The sequence below is a fragment of the Ranitomeya imitator genome, chromosome 2 (assembly GCF_032444005.1).
Source record: "Ranitomeya imitator isolate aRanImi1 chromosome 2, aRanImi1.pri, whole genome shotgun sequence".
In the NCBI taxonomy this organism is placed as follows: Eukaryota; Metazoa; Chordata; class Amphibia; order Anura; family Dendrobatidae; genus Ranitomeya; species Ranitomeya imitator.
In genome coordinates this window covers 525061867-525081130 of record NC_091283.1, presented here as the reverse complement: position 1 = coordinate 525081130, position 19264 = coordinate 525061867, and the positions used below count along the sequence as shown (strand labels likewise).

The 19264-nt window shown below is 41.2% G+C and overlaps 1 protein-coding gene across 1 annotated transcript in view; it reads left to right on the top strand.

Annotated features, from left to right (window-relative positions):
- LOC138664835 (serine/threonine-protein kinase 17A-like) overlaps positions 1-15985 on the top strand; it is an 84025-nt gene extending 68040 nt beyond the window's left edge. Inside the window, exons 3-7 of the mRNA XM_069751825.1 lie at positions 4546-4690; positions 9630-9756; positions 11122-11170; positions 11324-11503; positions 12330-15985. Of these exons, the coding sequence (XP_069607926.1) occupies positions 4546-4690; positions 9630-9756; positions 11122-11170; positions 11324-11503; positions 12330-12582 (754 nt within the window). The 3' untranslated portion in view covers positions 12583-15985. The remainder of the gene's footprint in view (positions 1-4545; positions 4691-9629; positions 9757-11121; positions 11171-11323; positions 11504-12329) is intronic.
- Positions 15986-19264: the final 3279 nt, after the last annotated feature.

Here is a 19264-nt window from a genome sequence, read left to right as displayed (position 1 = left end):
ACTTATCTGTGAGGTAAATAGGATTATGGCATTCCTCCTACAAACCACAGAATGGACTAAAGGTACCGTCACACTGAGCGACGCTGCAGCGATATAGACAACGAGCCGATCGCTGGAGCGTCGTCTGTTTAGGTCGCTGTAGAGACATCAAATACGGCAACTCCAGAACGATGCAGGAGCGATCCAGTGACGTAACGGCGACTCACTTATCGTTCTCGCTGGTTGTTAGCTCCATGTAAAACATTGCTGGCATCGTTGCTTTTGCTGTCAAACATGACGAATCACGCCGACCTGACGACGAAATAAAGTTCTGGACTTCTAGCTCCGACCAGCGATGGCACAGCGGGATCCAGATCGCTGCTGCGTGTCAAACACAACGAGATCGCTATCCAGGACGCTGCAACGTCACGGATCGTTGTCGTTCTCGTTGCAAAGTTGCTGAGTGTGACGGTACCTTTAGTGTATCGTGCACAGTTGACTTAATGTTGTAAATGGAGGGCCAGGTGCTGTGTACATTTTACGGCAGATTATCTTCACACTGTCTTTCTGGCTTATTATTTGATTATTTTTTTCCATGATGTACACCCAGCAGCTGGAGATGAGAGGACCGTGAGGAAATAATGATTTTAATTATTTCTTTGTCAGTTGGCCTTGTGCTTGAGATCTCATTAGCCGCTCGTGTAGACAGTAAATGGGACTTGCAGGCCTCTGGACATGGAATGCGCTGAGACAATAAATTCTCATAAAACCATCTTATCACAGCCAGGAAGAGGATTAACCTATTCAGCTCTTGTCCTTTTGGAGGATTTTACTAGGGTAACTGCAAATGTCAAATAAGTTTTTATAGTTTTAGAAGTGAGCAGCATGTCTTCATTTTACCAGGAACTTCAGGTCATTGGCTGGCCAACAAGGAGACCATGCTGTGTGTCCGATTTCTAATGAAGTGCCAGGACTATCCTGAATAAAGGGACAAGATGAATATTTGCATTATTTTAGACTGAACAACAAATAGCTTGTTAAGCCTGGTTTAGGCATCTTATAGCACTTTATGCCGCACTGCTGAGAATTGTATGGCAAAAACCACATGGAGTTTTACTATGAATTGATGCATTTTTATGAAAAATGCGTCAGCTCATAGTAAACCATTGAGCAGGCTCTTCCCACTTTTTTCTCATCTGCAAGACACTACATATTCCATTGTGCTGAACAGAGGTCAATGTCACCATTTACATCAATGGTGAAGTGACCATTGCCAATGGTCTTTGTCTCCAGTGGGGAGCACAATCTGGTTTACAGATTATAGGAAATTGAGTGACAGGACACATTTGGTTGCTAAAAGAAATATGAAAATAAGTAAAAATGTACTTTAGGGTAACAGTGGCCAAACCCTTAGACAGCAGTGACAGCCATTCCTCTTGACTGTGCACTCTTGGCTCAGTGAAGTATAGTTATAGTCTCAATAGGGAGATAACTCCCATAAGAACAAAAGGAATGGGCATGTTGAAAACTATTCCAGAATTCCCACATCTGCAAATGGGTGGGATGGGACACATCATGCACATTAGATGCTCAACTAGTTCTATCAAGATCAGTGGGTTCGGTCGATATTCATGTGTACGGCCCCATATAGACTCAATACATTTATAATCACAAGACATCTGTAACATATTCTCAGGAAAGATACAAAGACAGGCGACAAGAAAGGGATTTCTGAATCTGTCAATTGTGTAGGGAATACACCCCAGGCCTGAAACTCTTCCTTACCAAAACAATGTATGAGACAAAAAAGCAGACTACAAAGGTTTGGACCTGACAGTTTACAGGCTTTGAAGGATGTAGTGAGCTGATATTTGCAGCACCTTTCCTCAAGCGGTGATTTACATTTTCCATGGTGACACAGGCATGTTAAGTACCGCAGTTTTCCTCTGGCTATATTGCACTTGGTTAGCACCTTTAATCTGGCCTCCTGAACAACCCTCTGTTTGACATTGTGACTCTGAATGTGGAAACCTCTGGGAGATCTGTAATTTTGCAGAATGATCACAACAGCAGTTACGCTGTAGGAATCACTTGTCAATACTAATTGTCATAGCCTATGTATTATGGAGAAGCTATATAAAACTGCAGGGATGTTCATTGTGGTGAATTAGGAGACGACTGCCATTTTGTAATATAGAAGGTAATGTGCACTGCCACAGTCATAACAATAACTGTGCAACAGAGTGCCTCCTGAGGAAGCCATCTCCTGTGGTGATACGCGTGGGGTCCTTATTCCCCTATCATGCTTTCTATAAGCTAATTTACCTGTGTGATTCTGTACATGGCATTTTATTGCACATAGTTTTTGCTTACTTTTATATTTTTTTGATACTGCATTATCGGTATATGTGCCTTTTCTTTTTTTGCTGAACTATACTTGACATCACTTTAGGGGTAACGTCCATTCATACTTATCTCAGATATCCACCACATTTTTATTTGTGTGCTGTACCTACACAGAAAAGACAATTGTTTTTATTTGTCTTTTCTAGGTTTTTGTGTTTACCTAAGAAAGATTTGCATTGTTTAAATTTAGGAAGTGCAACCGATCTTTTGTAAGTGGCTTGCCTCCTTTTTTGCATATCCTAATAATATTTAATCACGAAGATGAGAATAACCCATTAATTAAAAAGAAAGGTTTTCGGGTATACAGTAGCTTTTATGTGGAGCTATGTGTCTCTATGAATGCAAATAAACCTTATGTAGTCTGTCGCAGCAGTCATACTCCCGTCCTCCTGTACGTAGAAGACGTGGGGGACAGATGGATGTCGTTCTGACCACAGGATCAGTCTATACCTGGATTGTTTGTAGTCTTTCATAGAGGCAGATAAAAGTGCATAGATAGAAACATACTCTAATGATATAACATTTGGCAGAATATTATGCTGCGTGAAACTTGTCAGACTTACTCACCACTTATGACAGCCCATAGCAAAATCCGCTGACAAGATCTGTCTTGTATATTTGTGCTGGTTCAGAATCACATGGATACAGATTGTTCTGTACTCCAGCAATCACAACATGCTTATAATGTCATTTAGGAAGGTGAACAAAATGTTTTCATAGCCCTAGGCTGTATGATTTCAGGAACAGTATCTGACTACTAGTGTGTCCAAAAAAATAGGAATTGCCTCACTGCGCAGCATATACCTTACTGATAAGAAGCCTCATTGCGCATCTGTGTAATTCCTCTTGTGAAAGTTCTACGTTGTAAAGTGATGTCCAAGTGACTAATATCCTATGGAAGATTGACAGATTTTGTTCTTTTAATGTTTTTTTTTTTTTATATATATTTTTTAAGAAGTTTATTGGGTGTTTTTGAATACTTTGATGCATTTTTGTGATTGAGTGATACAAAACAATGTTATTTTTTTAAATTTTATTTGACTATTGGAAGGATGTTGGCAGAAGAATGGCCCTGACATTCCAGTAAACATGCAGCCTCAGCATCAGGTCCAGTGATTAATGTGTCAAAAGGAGAGGCGTCCAAGTGGAAACACCCCATTGTCATGTTGAACATCTTCATGATGACCTGCTTTTAGTTATTGCCTTTACACAGCTCTGGCAAAAATTAAGAGACCACTGCACAGTTTTATCAAAATCAGCTTCTCTACATGTCTGACAGCCATTCCATTCGAGTGTCAGTTGAATTCCAACCAGAGTACACCTCATTCTACTTAATGTGCTTCTGATTAGGAGATCACCTCAACCAAATCTTATTTAACAAAGGAAAATATAAAATTCCTTCTGCTCAGGCAATGTTCCCCAACTCTGAGGACTGTTTTTTTTCCAGCAGGACAATGCACCATGCCACACAGCTAGGTCAATCAAGGTGTGGATGAAGGACCACCATATCAAATCCCTGCCATGGGCAGCCCAATCTACAGAACTGAGCCCCATTGTAAACCTCTGGAATGTAATCAAGAGGAAGATGGATAGTCACAAGCCATCAGACAAAGAAGAACTACTTAAATTTTTGTACCAGGAGTGGCATAAGGTCACCCAAAAGCAGTGTGAAAGACTGGTGGAAAGCATGCCAGGACACATAAAAGCTGTGATTAAAAATCATGGTTATTCCACAAAATATTGATTTCTGAACTCTTCCTGAGTTAAAACATTAGTATTGTTGTTTCTAAAAGATTATGAACTTGTTTTTTGGCATTATTTGAGGTCTGCAAGTAATGCATTTTTTTGTTATTTTGACCATTTCTCATTTTCAGAAAATAAATACAAAATTTATTGCATGGAACTTCGGAGACATGATGTCAGAAGTTTATAGAATAAAAGAACAATTTACATTTTACTCAAAAATATACCTATAAAGATAAAAATCAGATAAACTGAAAATTTTGCAATGGTCTCTTAAATTTTACCAGAGCTGTACATGCCAAGGTAGAAGAAGTCACCCTGAGGTTGGAACTTTGCACGTGGACACATTTGATCGCAATCTTATAGTATCTTGACCTATAATAAATTCTAATTCTCTGAATAATCTTCCTCTTCTAGTGCGGCAGGAGGTGAAATCTTTAATCAATGTGTGGCCGACCAAGATGAAGCTTTCACAGAGAAGGATGTCGTGCGGCTCATCCGTCAGATCCTGCAAGGTGTGCTGTACCTACACAGAAATAATGTCGTCCATCTTGACTTAAAGGTAAAAGATACATAATAGATATATAATCTAATGTAAACATAATCTATAGTTTAGGCTTGTTTTCCACATCCAACATGTACAGACCACAATGGACCACTGATCTCCTGATCCAATATCAACAGCCTCATATATGACTGTGAATTTCAAATGTACAAAAGTGGCCTTACAAGGACGTGACAAGGCAGTATTTAGGAACATGAAATGTGATTAAAGGATGATACATTATGGTTTAAAGGGGAAATTAAGTCAAAATGAACTTCTGATATGTCCGATACATGTGAGAAGATCACATTGAGGAAGTCTATGATCTCTGACCACCACTTTTTTTGAGAATGAAAGTTATCTTTACTGTAAATTGACACAATGTTCTCAGCTCACTGACACAAATATGATTGTTTGGTCATATTTACTGTATTAAGACCTTTTTGGCAGCTCAAGATCACAGACTTCTCCAGTTTGATCTGTGCACATGTATCGATGATGGATCAGAAGATCATCTGACTGATTTCCCCTTTTATTACTACAGGTAACATAGTAACATAGTAACATAGTTAGTAAGGCCGAAAAAAGACATTTGTCCATCCAGTTCAGCCTATATTCCATCATAATAAATCCCCAGATCTACGTCCTTCTACAGAACCTAATAATTGTATGATACAATATTGTTCTGCTCCAGGAAGACATCCAGGCCTCTCTTGAACCCCTCGACTGAGTTCGCCATAGTAACATAGTTAGTAAGGCCGAAAAAAGAGGTGCATCTCACAAAATTAGAATACCATCAAAAAGTTAATTTATTTCAGTTCTTCAATACAAAAAGTGAAACTCATATATTAGATAGTCATTACAAATAGAGTGATGTATTTCAAGTATTTCGGTTTTGCGTTTTCATTTTTCGCTCTCCTCCCCAGAGCCATAACTTTTTTTATTTTTCCATAAATATGGCCATGTGAGGGCTTGTTTTTTGTGGAATGAGTTGTACTTTTGAACGACATCATTGGTTTTAGCATGTTGTGTTCACTAAATGCTAAAACTGACCTGCCATTTTGATTCTCCAGGTCATTACGAGTTCATAGACATAAAACATGTCTAGGTTATGTTTTATCTAAGTGGTAAAAAAAAATTCCAAACTTTTCTAAAAAAAAAAAAAAAAAATTATGCAATTTTCCAATACCCGTAGCGTCTTTATTTTTCGTGATCTGGAGTCGTGTGAGGGCTTATTTTTTTTGCGTGCCGAGCTGACGTTTTTAATGATACCATTTTGGTGCAGATACGTTCTTTTGATCGCCCGTTATTACATTTTAATCCAATGTCGTGGCAACCAAAAAAAAATGTAATTCTGGCGTTTCAAATTTTTTTCTCACTACGCCGTTTAGCGATCAGGTTAATCCTTTTTTTATTGATAGATTGGGCGATTCTGAACTCGGCAATGCCAAATATGTGTAGGTTTTATAATTTTTTAAAATTTTGAATGGGGCAAAAAGGGGGTGATTTAAACTTTTACAGTGGGGCAAAAAAGTATTTAGTCAGTCAGCAATAGTGCAAGTTCCACCACTTAAAAAGATGAGAGGCGTCTGTAATTTACATCATAGGTAGACCTCAACTATGGGAGACAAACTGAGAAAAAAAAATCCAGAAAATCACATTGTCTGTTTTTTTATCATTTTTTTTGCATATTATGGTGGAAAATAAGTATTTGGTCAGAAACAAACAATCAAGATTTCTGGCTCTCACAGACCTGTAACTTCTTCTTTAAGAGTCTCCTCTTTCCTCCACTCATTACCTGTAGTAATGGCACCTGTTTAAACTTGTTATCAGTATAAAAAGACACCTGTGCACACCCTCAAACAGTCTGACTCCAAACTCCATTATGGTGAAGACCAAAGAGCTGTCAAAGGACACCAGAAACAAAATTGTAGCCCTGCACCAGGCTGGGAAGACTGAATCTGCAATAGCCAACCAGCTTGGAGTGAAGAAATCAACAGTGGGAGCAATAATTAGAAAATGGAAGACATACAAGACCACTGATAATCTCCCTCGATCTGGGGCTCCACGCAAAATCCCACCCCGTGGGGTCAGAATGATCACAAGAACGGTGAGCAAAAATCCCAGAACCACGCGGGGGGACCTAGTGAATGAACTGCAGAGAGCTGGGACCAATGTAACAAGGCCTACCATAAGTAACACACTATGCCACCATGGACTCAGATCCTGCAGTGCCAGACGTGTCTCACTGCTTAAGCCAGTACATGTCCGGGCCCGTCTGAAGTTTGCTAGAGAGCATTTGGATGATCCAGAGGAGTTTTGGGAGAATGTCCTATGGTCTGATGAAACCAAACTGGAACTGTTTGGTAGAAATACAACTTGTCGTGTTTGGAGGAAAAAGAATACTGAGTTGCATCCATCAAACACCATACCTACTGTAAAGCATGGTGGTGGAAACATCATGCTTTGGGGCTGTTTCTCTGTAAAGGGACCAGGACGACTGATCCGGGTACATGAAAGAATGAATGGGGCCATGTATCGTGAGATTTTGAGTGCAAACCTCCTTCCATCAGCAAGGGCATTGAAGATGAAACGTGGCTGGGTCTTTCAACATGACAATGATCCAAAGCACACCGCCAGGGCAACGAAGGAGTGGCTTCGTAAGAAGCATTTCAAGGTCCTGGAGTGGCCTAGCCAGTCTCCAGATCTCAACCCTATAGAAAACCTTTGGAGGGAGTTGAAAGTCCGTGTTGCCAAGCGAAAAGCCAAAAACATCACTGCTCTAGAGGAGATCTGCATGGAGGAATGGGCCAACATACCAACAACAGTGTGTGGCAACCTTGTGAAGACTTACAGAAAACGTTTGACCTCTGTCATTGCCAACAAAGGATATATTACAAAGTATTGAGATGAAATTTTGTTTCTGACCAAATACTTATTTTCCACCATAATATGCAAATAAAATGTTAAAAAAACAGACAATGTGATTTTCTGGATTTTTTTTTACGTATATACAGTGGGGCAAAAAAGTATTTAGTCAGTCAGCAATAGTGCAAGTTCCACCACTTAAAAAGATGAGAGGCGTCTGTAATTTACATCATAGGTAGACCTCAACTATGGGAGACAAACTGAGAAAAAAAAATCCAGAAAATCACAGTCTGTTTTTTTTTTTGCATATTATGGTGGAAAATAAGTATTTGGTCAGAAACAAAATTTCATCTCAATACTTTGTAATATATCCTTTGTTGGCAATGACAGAGGTCAAACGTTTTCTGTAAGTCTTCACAAGGTTGCCACACACTGTTGTTGGTATGTTGGCCCATTCCTCCATGCAGATCTCCTCTAGAGCAGTGATGTTTTTGGCTTTTCGCTTGGCAACACGGACTTTCAACTCCCTCCAAAGGTTTTCTATAGGGTTGAGATCTGGAGACTGGCTAGGCCACTCCAGGACCTTGAAATGCTTCTTACGAAGCCACTCCTTCGTTGCCCTGGCAGTGTGCTTTGGATCATTGTCATGTTGAAAGACCCAGCCATCTTCAATGCCCTTGCTGATGGAAGGAGCTTTGCACTCAAAATCTCACGATACATGGCCCCATTCATTCTTTCATGTACCCGGATCAGTCGTCCTGGCCCCTTTGCAGAGAAACAGCCCCAAAGCATGATGTTTCCACCACCATGCTTTACACTAGGTATGGTGTTTGATGGATGCAACTCAGTATTCTTTTTCCTGTTTATTAAAACAGCTGACATGTCCCGGCTTTAATGCGGGCTCACCACCAGAGCCCACATCAAAGCAGGGGATCTGACCTCCGCCGTACTAGTCCGGTGGAGGTCGGTAAGGGGTTACTGTTGATGATTATGACTTACAGCCAATGAAATCCCAAAAGTCATTATCTTAGTAGATTAGAATACTTTATAACACCAGCTTGAAAAAATGATTTTAACATCCGAAATGTTGGCCTACTGATATCTATGTTCAGTAATTGCAGTCAATACTTGGTCAGGGCTACTTTTGCATCAATTCCTGCATCAATGCGGCATGGCATAGAGGCGATCAGCCGGTGGCACTGCTGAGGTGTTATGGAAGCCCAGGTTGCTTTGATAGCAGCCTTCAGCTCGTCTGCATTGTTGGGTCTAGTGTTTCTTATCTTCCTCTTGACAATACCCCATAGATTCTCTATGGGGTTAAGGTCAGATGAGTTTGCTGGCCAATCAAGCACAGTGATACTGTTGTTTTTAAACCAGGTATTGGTAGTTTTGGCAGTGTGGACAGGTGCCAAGTCCTGCTGGAGAATGAAACTTCCATCTCCAAAAAGCTTGACGGCAGAGGGAAGCATGAAATGCTCTAAAATTTCCTGGTAGACGGCTGTGCTGACTTTGATCTTGATAAAACACAGTGGACCTACACCAGCAGACTACATGGCTCCCCAAACCATCACTGATTGTGAAATGGAAATTTCATTCTCCAGCAGGACTTGGTACCTTTCCACGCTGCCAAAAGTACCAATACCTGGTTTAAAAACAACAGTATCACTGTGCTTGACTGGCCAGCAAACTTATCTGGCCCTAACCCCATAGAGAATCTATGGGGTATTTACTGAACATACATTTCCGTAGGCCAACATTTCGGATGTTAAAATCATTTTTTCAAGCTAGTGTTATAAAGTATTCTAATTTACTGAGATAATTACTTTTGGGTTTTCATTGGCTGTAAGCCATAATTATCAACATTAACATAAATAAACACTTGAAATAGATTGCTCTGTCTGTAATGACTCTATATAATGAGTTTCACTTTTTGTATTGAAGAACTGAAATAAATTAACTTTTTGATGATATTCTAATTTTGTGAGATGCAGGTGTATTTATTTAGCATAGCGCTGAATGTCCCTACCTACATTACTCTGTGGAAAGTTGCATTCTTACTAATCTTGTTTTCATAATTTCTTCTTTATAGCCCCAAAATATTTTGCTTACCAGCAGTAAACCACTGGGAGACATCCGAATTGTAGATTTTGGTCTGTCCCGGCAGGTAGACAACATTAAAGAGGTGCGAGAGATACTTGGAACCCCCGAATATGTAGGTAAGTCAAAGTGATGCTAGATAAACTAATAAGCATGCATATAGATCATTTGAACATTGATTGCACATAAACTGGTATAAACTGGCATTACTAAAAATGTTGTCCACTACTTTAACATTGATGGCCTATCCTTAGAATAGCTCATCAATGTCTGATGGGTGGTGTTGCAACACCCGGCACCTCCGCCGATCGCCTGTTCTGTTCCAGCAGCGGCTTCAACTGCCCAGTTACAGAGCTGTACAGTGTAGCTCCGTCGACTGTATCGTGGCCACGGCCGGGTACTGCACCTCCGCCCCCTAATCAAATCAATAGGGGGCAGCTGTCCAGTACCCGACCAAAGCCACTATTCTGTTGACAGAGCTATGCAGCTCCAGCAGCAGACACCATAAACAGCTGATATGCGAGGGTGCCGAGTTCCGCACCCCCACCGATCATACATTGATGACCTATCCAAAGGATAGGTCATCAGTGCTAATGTAATGGCAAATCTCTATAAGAATTGTAAGCCCATGTGTATCAAGATCCAGGTTTCTGTTGTGAGAGTTAGGGCTCACACGCAGACCAATGTTATTCAATGAGGCTGTACAGATGAATGATTGCTTTTCATTGACCGAATTTGGAAATTGGATGAGACTCATGAAATAACAAATCTGGAACATCTTTTCCTAGAACTCATTGTGCCATTCCTCTATTATTCCACTTGAATATTTATGAATATATTGACAATTGGGTGTTACTATTTGTTAAAGAGGTGTGTCTCTTTTCAGTCTGACACTAATCACACCAATTGGAATGTGTGCAGCAACACCAAAATCACATTAGGATAGGTTCCACAACTGGAGATCACCTTGTTGTGGCTGCTGGGCATGCATGAACTGGCCTAATTGTTTTCTAGAGCAGTAATGCAATTCCAATTTCATATATTTCATGTTTACATGCTAAAGCACCACATAATACAACTTTATTGGGTAATTATGTACAGAGAGGGCTACTCCTAGTATGCACCTGTACACACCAGTTTTCTCTTTGGACGTCTGCCTTGTGATCTTTACCCAAATAGATTGTTTGGTGTCACCCGTGATTCTCAATGATCAGTTGCGTCATACATTTTTAGGAGTTCCTCTACAAAGGTTTGGGAAAGATGCTACAAAAATGGCTTTTATTAAGAATACAAATATTTACTGGCACAGAGATGTCAGAGCTTTAAGATTACAGGCAAAATTTAGCAAGGGGGTTGGATGTTCAGTGTGGAATATGCATGTAAAAAGGAAACCCAATGTACAGTATGTAATATATTCGATAACAGTAAATGTAAAACTTGACTCCTGTTCTGAATATTTTAATTAGATTTTTTCTTGATTTCAGCTCCTGAGGTGTTGAGTTATGAACCAATCAGCACGGCAACAGATATGTGGTGAGTTTATAAATGGAGATAACTGGACGAACACTTAGTCCCCTGTTGTGATTGATGCACCCTGGTTACTATTACCCCATATACCTATTATCACTACAGGTGCTTGAATCTGAACAGATTGTAAGATTTCATTTCTTATGTGTTGTGTCACAGGAGTATTGGAGTACTTACATACGTAATGCTTACTGGGACATCTCCATTCCTGGGAGACACCAAGCAGGAGACATTCTTGAATATTTCACAAGTGGCCGTACAATACCCACAGGAAGAGTTTGAGGGAATCTCAGATGATGCCATCAACTTTATCAAGTCTCTTCTTATTAAAAACCCCAGGTAAGGATTTTTAGTACCTGACTGGGTAGAATGATTTGAAATGGGCAGAAAAAAACTTGCCAAAAGTACTGTGGCTAGCAAAATTTGGAAAATGGCTATTTTAGTTTATGGTCATGTTGGGCATATCAGAAATTGAAACATTTTCAACGTTTTTGATCTTGAGGGAATGTTTTAAAGCTGGCTGTATTTCCCAGCTTTAAGCCTGAAGATGCAGAACTGAAGCTCATACCTTCTTACTATCTTGTTGTCCAGAGATTATGATACGGTGTAAAGAAACTGTTTGCATCTACCATTAGGTTAAGTTCACACACAGCATTTTTTTTTTTTTACTAAAGAGTTTTTAAAAACAAACTGCTGGCAGGAAAACTCTGCTTAAAATACATGTGTTTTTTCAAGAATTTTTACTTGTATTTTTTGCCATTCATTTGAATAAATGAGAAATACTACAAAAACACAAAGAATTGAACCCTCTCTGTTAAGAAACAAACCCCTCAATTCCCAACCTACTTACCCCTTTTCCCTTACCACTTTCCCCCCCTTGTTAATTATAAAAGATTCAATAAAAATTATTGGAAAAGAATTGACCTGTTGCATATTTCTAAAAATGCATAGCAGCTCAAAAAAGGCAAGGAAAAAAAAATGCAGTGTGTGAATAATATTTTAGAAATCTTATTTACTTTGATGGTACTGTAAAATGCTACATCAAATGCCACGTGTGAACATACCCTTACCCTACTCATCTCTAGTTAAAGGTGGTTTCATCTGTTATAACTCGCCCATAAATTGCTAAGTAGAATTAAACCTGTCTCAACCCTCTCTTCAACAGGAAGCGGGCTCGAGCTGACCAGTGTCTTAAACATTCATGGCTATCTTCACACCAAGAGCCAGAGCCTTTGAAGGCCATAAGTTTTGAGCAGAATGAAAGTGAACTAGAAACACCTGAAGCTTCAGAAGAAATTGTGCTTTTAGCCTCCTACACTGTTCATTGTCCATGCCTGGAAATCCTAGACACTGACCTCCAAGGTGTGAGGAACCAATTTACAGCCTTGAAGGAAATTCAGCCTGAGGTCGTGTGTTAACATCAGGATGATCCTTGATTCAACCAAAGCAGGTTCTGTCCCTCAAGGCTGGACGTGGAGATCTAGAACAGCCCGTGTTTTACAGGTCAGGAATAAAACGGGTCCTTTGAAACTAGGCTCAGCTTTTTGCCTTTTTTCAACCCTAGGCATTACTGTGTTACTGCTGCCTTATTGCCTGTGGAATAGTTTTGACTATCCAACGCTATCCGTATTGAGACGACAATCTTTGTTTTAGTCTTATAACGTGAATTTCGGAACAGTTAAAAGTTATACAACTTTGAAGACTACTAAGTGCACTTGGAAGCATCTTGAAGAGAGAGACAACGTCATGCTTGGTCCAAAAACACAGCATTAACTACAAGACTGAAAACATTGACTTTGCCCACTGATATCCCAGTATGTCAGCCCCTATTTGTGGGACATATTAAGCACTGCCCCTGATCCACTTAGTAGCTAACAAAACACACCAGACATGCCCCTAGTTGTGGTTTATTTGCTAATGCACCTCGCCTTTGATATTGAAGAATCCAGTGAAAAGGGGACCTTGGGAAATACGCAAATAGTTATTGGGACTTTTGTGAGATTTAATGTTTAATATGAAAGCCTGCTTATAAAATGAGTTCTGGCACCATTTTAGATGCCAGCTGAAGCACCTCAGATGCCAGCTGAAGTTCAAGCCTTTCAATTATTTTTTTATGATGCAGCAATTTAAAGCATCTTTCATAAGAAAAATATTACTGGGATGAGATTTTTCAGGTTAGCTATGGTAAATAATTCAGTTTTCATACATGGCACATGAAATTATCATCTGGTGAATGTTATAGAGGAAAGAAGATGTTCCCTGTCCAGAAAATAGGACACTGCAAAGTAAGCAACTATGCACTTAACCTTTGGTCGGCCATTGCTAGGTCCCCAAAAAAAAAAAAAAAATTCGGCATTGTTGGGTGTCACAGAAAACCAGCCAATGACTAGTTATGGTTCTTGCAGTCATGTTCTTTTAAACATTTGTTACATTTTTGCCTTAATATAGGCACATTATAGTGTCCATACCATGGCCTGTTGGACCTCCCAGAGAAACTGAGCCAAACGTAGATCCTTAAAGGGAATTTGTCACCAGATTTTGCTATGTAATCTGACAGCAGCATGCTGTAGGGGCTGAGGCCCTGATTCCAGCAATATGGGTCACTAGTTGGTGTGCATGATGTAAGTTTGATAGTCACTGTTTTCATCTCTGCAGATCTAGCAGTGCTCAAATACTGAGCCCTGTATATCTCCGCCCACACCATTGATTGACTGGAAGTTGCGAATGTACAGTTCACAGAAAGCTGCCAAACAGTGCAGGGGGTGCGGTTATATAGAACAGTTGTACTAGGAGGCATGAGACATCCTGCTGATAAAACACTGATTTTAATGAAACAACACACGGCCTAATAAGTGGCACATCACTGGAATCAGGGTCTCAGCCCTTACATCATGCTGCTCTCAAATTATACAGAAAAAACCTGCTGACAAAATCCCTTTATAAAGAGTTCTACGGTGGGTTCAGTAGGTCCAGGTATTGCAGCTGTAACTTCTGCAGCTTGGACGTTCGAAGTACTCAGTATTATAACCATGTAACAGCTGCAGGACGCCACTTTTCAAAACATAATTGCATGTCCTTTAGCAAAAAAGTGTAAAAATGACACTGAAAATATAAGTGTAACCTACCCACTTAGTATGTAAATATTCCCCAGTTGGGAAATTCTGGTTATGTAAAATACACTCTATTTATAAATGTGGCTTATTACATTTTTCTACAGTAAAAAAAAGGACAACTTTGTGCTACTTTTGCCATCACTTAAAGGGGTTTTCCATGCTTACGATATTAATGACTAATCTAATAATGGTCAGCAATATCAGATTAGTTGGGGGTCTAGCACCCACTGATCAGCTGTTTGCTGCCGGATGTATACTATGTAACTGAAACACCACTGTAGAGTGGCCGTTCCGGGGCCTGCAGCACATCGCCTACACCATATACATGAGCAGGAACTGAGCTATAACCCCGGAGAACGACTACAACACGGTATGCCAAGCCGTGCTGTTCAGCTCTGTCCACCTTTGAACATTCAAACTGCAAACAGCTGAATAGTGATGGTGCTGGATGGCGGACGCCCACCAGTGAAATAGGCCATCAATTCAGGAAGCTTTAGAAACACCTTTAAAGCAGTTGTCTACTGTATTTTTATTACAATCTCTATGCGCTCTTAGTTTGTTAAATATTCTTAGCACTGACGACACATCCATAAGACTGCTACGTATGTACATGCCTATGTGACCATGTAGAGAGCAAAGTTTAGTCAAACAAGTAGTCTATAGACATGAAACTATGCCACCTAGTGGCTAAAACTGTCATGAAGTTGTGAAAGCATTTGCTTCATGTGAATTTTTGGATGCTTCTTATGCAAATTGCCTCTTCAAAGAAAAAGAGGACAAACTCTATAGCGCCACCTGCTTGAAGTAGCGATCCTACAAGTCACAATCAACCCTTTAAGAGGCAATTTGCATGTTAAATTTCCCAGAGGAGCATTGCACAGCAATTAAGCCTCCTTACCTTGCCAAGCCAGAGCTGGTATGTCACTCTCCACAAGGAGAAACCTTACCCCTTAGACCTGGATGCTTCTTAGTAAGACATCTTCGGAGATGGCATATTTTCTCCAATAAGGTTACATCAGTTAAACTTCATTGTACTTTTGATAAAAGGTTTCTACTAGGATCCATTAATATTTTTTTAATTATACATAAACAAGAACAATTAGCTAATTAAAGCTGTGAAACAAAGCTTTCCATGGTTAAACTGCATTGAATCAGTCAACCATATCCCTCCCTCCGCCATTGACTTTACCATAGAAGTTGTGCACACATCTACCACCATTTAATACTTATGGCTTCATTACATTTTTATATTTATGCCTCCAGTTAACACTTTCTCCAAGTCAAACTATGGGACATGGTGGTGTAGATACACTTTTCCCTGTGTGTCCGTACATACGTAGTGGAAATACATGAGGATACTGTGTAGCTTTATATTGGCATTACGCAGTCAAGTGCACATATTAATATTAAGATACCACAGGTTAAAGTAACAACAATTCAGGCTGGCATCATTGCAGCAATGTCATGGCACCCAACACCCTGCTCAACCCATGCCTGTATAGAAAGATTGCCACTGCCAGAGGTCACTCATGCAGCCCCAACCTATTATTTTCCATTGCCGTAATGGCGATTGATTTTGCAGTCATAGCCTGAACCTCATGCCCTCCATGACAGGGATCCAAGTGAACTCCATGTTGTATACTAGGAGCATTCTATTTGGTCTGTGTCACTTTGTTAATGTTTTGTAAATAAAGATATAAATATTTTACATGAGCTCTGTGATTATTATAGTGAAGGGTAGCGTTTGGGTGGAAGCAATGGAACATTATAAAAAAAAACCTTCCCACGCTTCATGAGAAGGACCCAAATCAGTAGTTTCTATTTTAACCGTCCGTCTCATGGGCTGAAATCTGAAATTCCCAGCTCCACTTTGTTTTGAAAAATAACAGAAGAGAATTCCTGAATCAGCTTGTGCTATATAGAGAAACAGCTACTGTGACGGGTCAGAACCGAGGCAATTTCCTGCCAGGCTCTCAGTCCCCTAGGTATACTGTTATGTATTCCAGCACTGAAGGGGTTACAGGAAAAGAACATTATAGGTTTACGGTTAGGATATGCTCTAGGACCCAGAGATCACAAAGGGGCTGAATCTGAGTCCTTGGGTCTGGATAAAAATTACAGGGGATGAAGCATCAGTGGCCCTTCATTATGAGGGTTGGACACCCACCGTTCACACAGTGATCAATGTTTAGTCATTGAAAACCATATTAAGAACATTAGCTATTAAAGGGATTGTCCCGTACCTTTATACTGATGACATATCCTTAGGCACAGGTGGACTTACACAGAAAAGGGCCCCTTTGCAAGAACAATATATGGGACCTTTGCAGACCAAGAGTTACTAAAACTGCAAAATTGCCCCTGCTTTGGTGGTACAAATGGGGCCCCCTACCTCTTGGGCTCCTGTGCTTAGGCCACGTACATTATTTAGTCAGCATCTTAAATCACTATCTGTAAGCCACAACCAGGAGAGGAACAATCAGAGGAAAAGTATAATAGAAACATATGCTCCACTTCTGCATTTATCACCCACTCCTGGTTTTGGCTACAAATACTGATGTAAAATACTGACCAAATACAGCTAGTGTGACTGTGGCCTCATAATAGAACATCAATATCAGATTGGTTGTGGTGTACCGCCCAGCACCACTGGCGACCAGCTGTTCCCTGTGCAGCCGGAAGCTTGATGCAATCGGTTCTAGAATGGAGCAGCACAGCGCCATCAACTGTGTTGTGGCTGCTGCTGGGTACTGCAAATCTACTCCCATTCATTCCAATAGGGGTGAATGCGCAATACCTGGCCACTGCCACACTACAGTTGACAACACAGTCATGTGACCGTTAGTTACCACAGGTCCTGCGCTGTGCGGCAGTTTAGAACTGAAGAGGAGGAGTGTGTGTGTTTGAACTGAGGGCCTCATTCACACGTTAGTATTTTTCATCAGTATTTGTATGCCAAAATCAGGAATGTCTCCAAAACAAAGAACAGTTGTGTATAATTCAAATATAGTTTCCAGTTCACCACCTGACAGCACCATTGGAGGATGTCCTTCTTACCCTGAGTGGGACAGGAACAACAAGCTGTTAAAAGGACCCTCCCCACTCCACTTACCAGTGTTTTTCCTGTCCCACTGTGGATAGGAACGGCAAGCTTTTTCTCCAACGGTGCTGTGCAGATGGTGGGGATTGGGGGGCCCAGCCTTTCCCTTCCCTGCCGCAAGATATCTGCGGCTGATATCTGCTATGGGGGGTCCCTCAGCCTCCCCAGTGTAGCGCTGCTCCTGGGGTCAGGTCCGTTTCCTCCACACAGGGGGCTCTGGAACCGGGTGCCTGTCTGCTGGGGAGTGGATGCAGCAGTCGCTTCCAGCAGCGACCGATTCCCGACATGCGGCCGCATCTTCCTCCAGAAACCGCTAACAAGTGGCCACTTCTGGGTCCAGCGGCCGCGACACTTCCGGTCACGGAGAGCGCCGGAGCATGGGGACGCCAGCAGCAGCGCCGGCCTCAGGTGAGGCCTCGGAGAACAGTCAGCCGCAGGGACGCAGTAAGGAGGGCAGGATCAACCAGGTAAATCCTATATAAATGTCACAGGGGGGTCATTATGCCGCTGGCCATCCTGACAGGGAGCACTTGGCTAAAACAGCTAAACTATCTTCGCTATGGTAGACACAGCCAGACCTGAGGGGACTGACCAGCTTCAGGGGCACGTGAGTGGGCTAATCTAAGCCATACCACAATGCTCACCCCTCCCCGTACTTCCCTATCTACTGCTGGTATCTCTTTGTATCTAGGCAGAGCCTCCCATCCTCGCACCTGAAAGAAAAAAATCCGGGAAAAATAAATGCCCGATATGTGCTGCTAAATTCCCGGAAAATTGGCGGAAGCCACTATGCAAGTCGTGCACATCTAAGATTATGGGTGATGAACAGACTGCGTTATTAACAAGTATGAGAACAATGATTCATCAGGAGGTTCAGACATCCATCTCAAGCCTGAATCTTCCCCAGACAAGTCGGTCAGAACCACAAACATCACGGAAAAGGCCAAGCGAGTCTAGTCCTTCCGAAGAAGAGAATTCGGAAGAATCAGACCAGGAAGGAAGAGACGAATCATTGGCCAGAGGGAAAAGACATCTCTTCTCGGCCGCAGATACTGATGAGCTTGCAGTTCGTAACACCATGCAGTTATAGGACACAGAAGAGGAGACCTCAATCCAGAATGAAATGTTTGGCGCTTTGCATGCTCAAGTTACAAAAGTTTTTCCAGTCAACAATCATATTCGTTCCATGAGTCTGGAAGAATGGCAGGAAGCGGAGAAGAGACTAGTAGTTCCTAGAGACTTCAGACTCCGTTTACCTTCTAATCCAGAGGACATTAAAGTGTGGGATGAAGTTCACAAGATTGATGTTCCATTGGCAAAGGTGGCAAAGAAGACCTCAATCCCGTTTGAAGACTCCTCCGCCTTAAAGCAAAGCAGATGGACTGCTCAGGAGGACTTGGGAATCCTCGGCTGTGATAATACGGGTCAATATAGCTGCAACATCAGTAGCCCGGTCCATGCATTTATGGATAGACGATTTGGAGGAACATTTCAAAGCTAAGACCTCCAGAGATGTTATTCTCAAATCTCTTCCATTTCTTAAACTCGCAACAGGCTTTATGGCGGACACTTCAGCAGAGTCTGTACGCTTCACCGCCAGAAGCGAGTCTTTGTCCAACGCGGCCAGAAGTGCTATCTGGCTAAAGACTTGGTCAGGGGATATCCAATCAAAAAAAACTGTGCAGAATCCTATTCTCAGGGAATAAAGTATTTGGGCCTATTCTAGATGACATTTTAGAAAAAGCCTCCGATAAAAAGAAGGGGTTTCCTGAGGAGAGCACAAAAAAATTCCAGCCCATTCGTAGATCCCGACCTGGTCAGAAGACAGACTACAAAGGGAAAGGGAAATCAGGGAGGTGGTCTTATCCCAAGTGTGGAAAAGGTAGA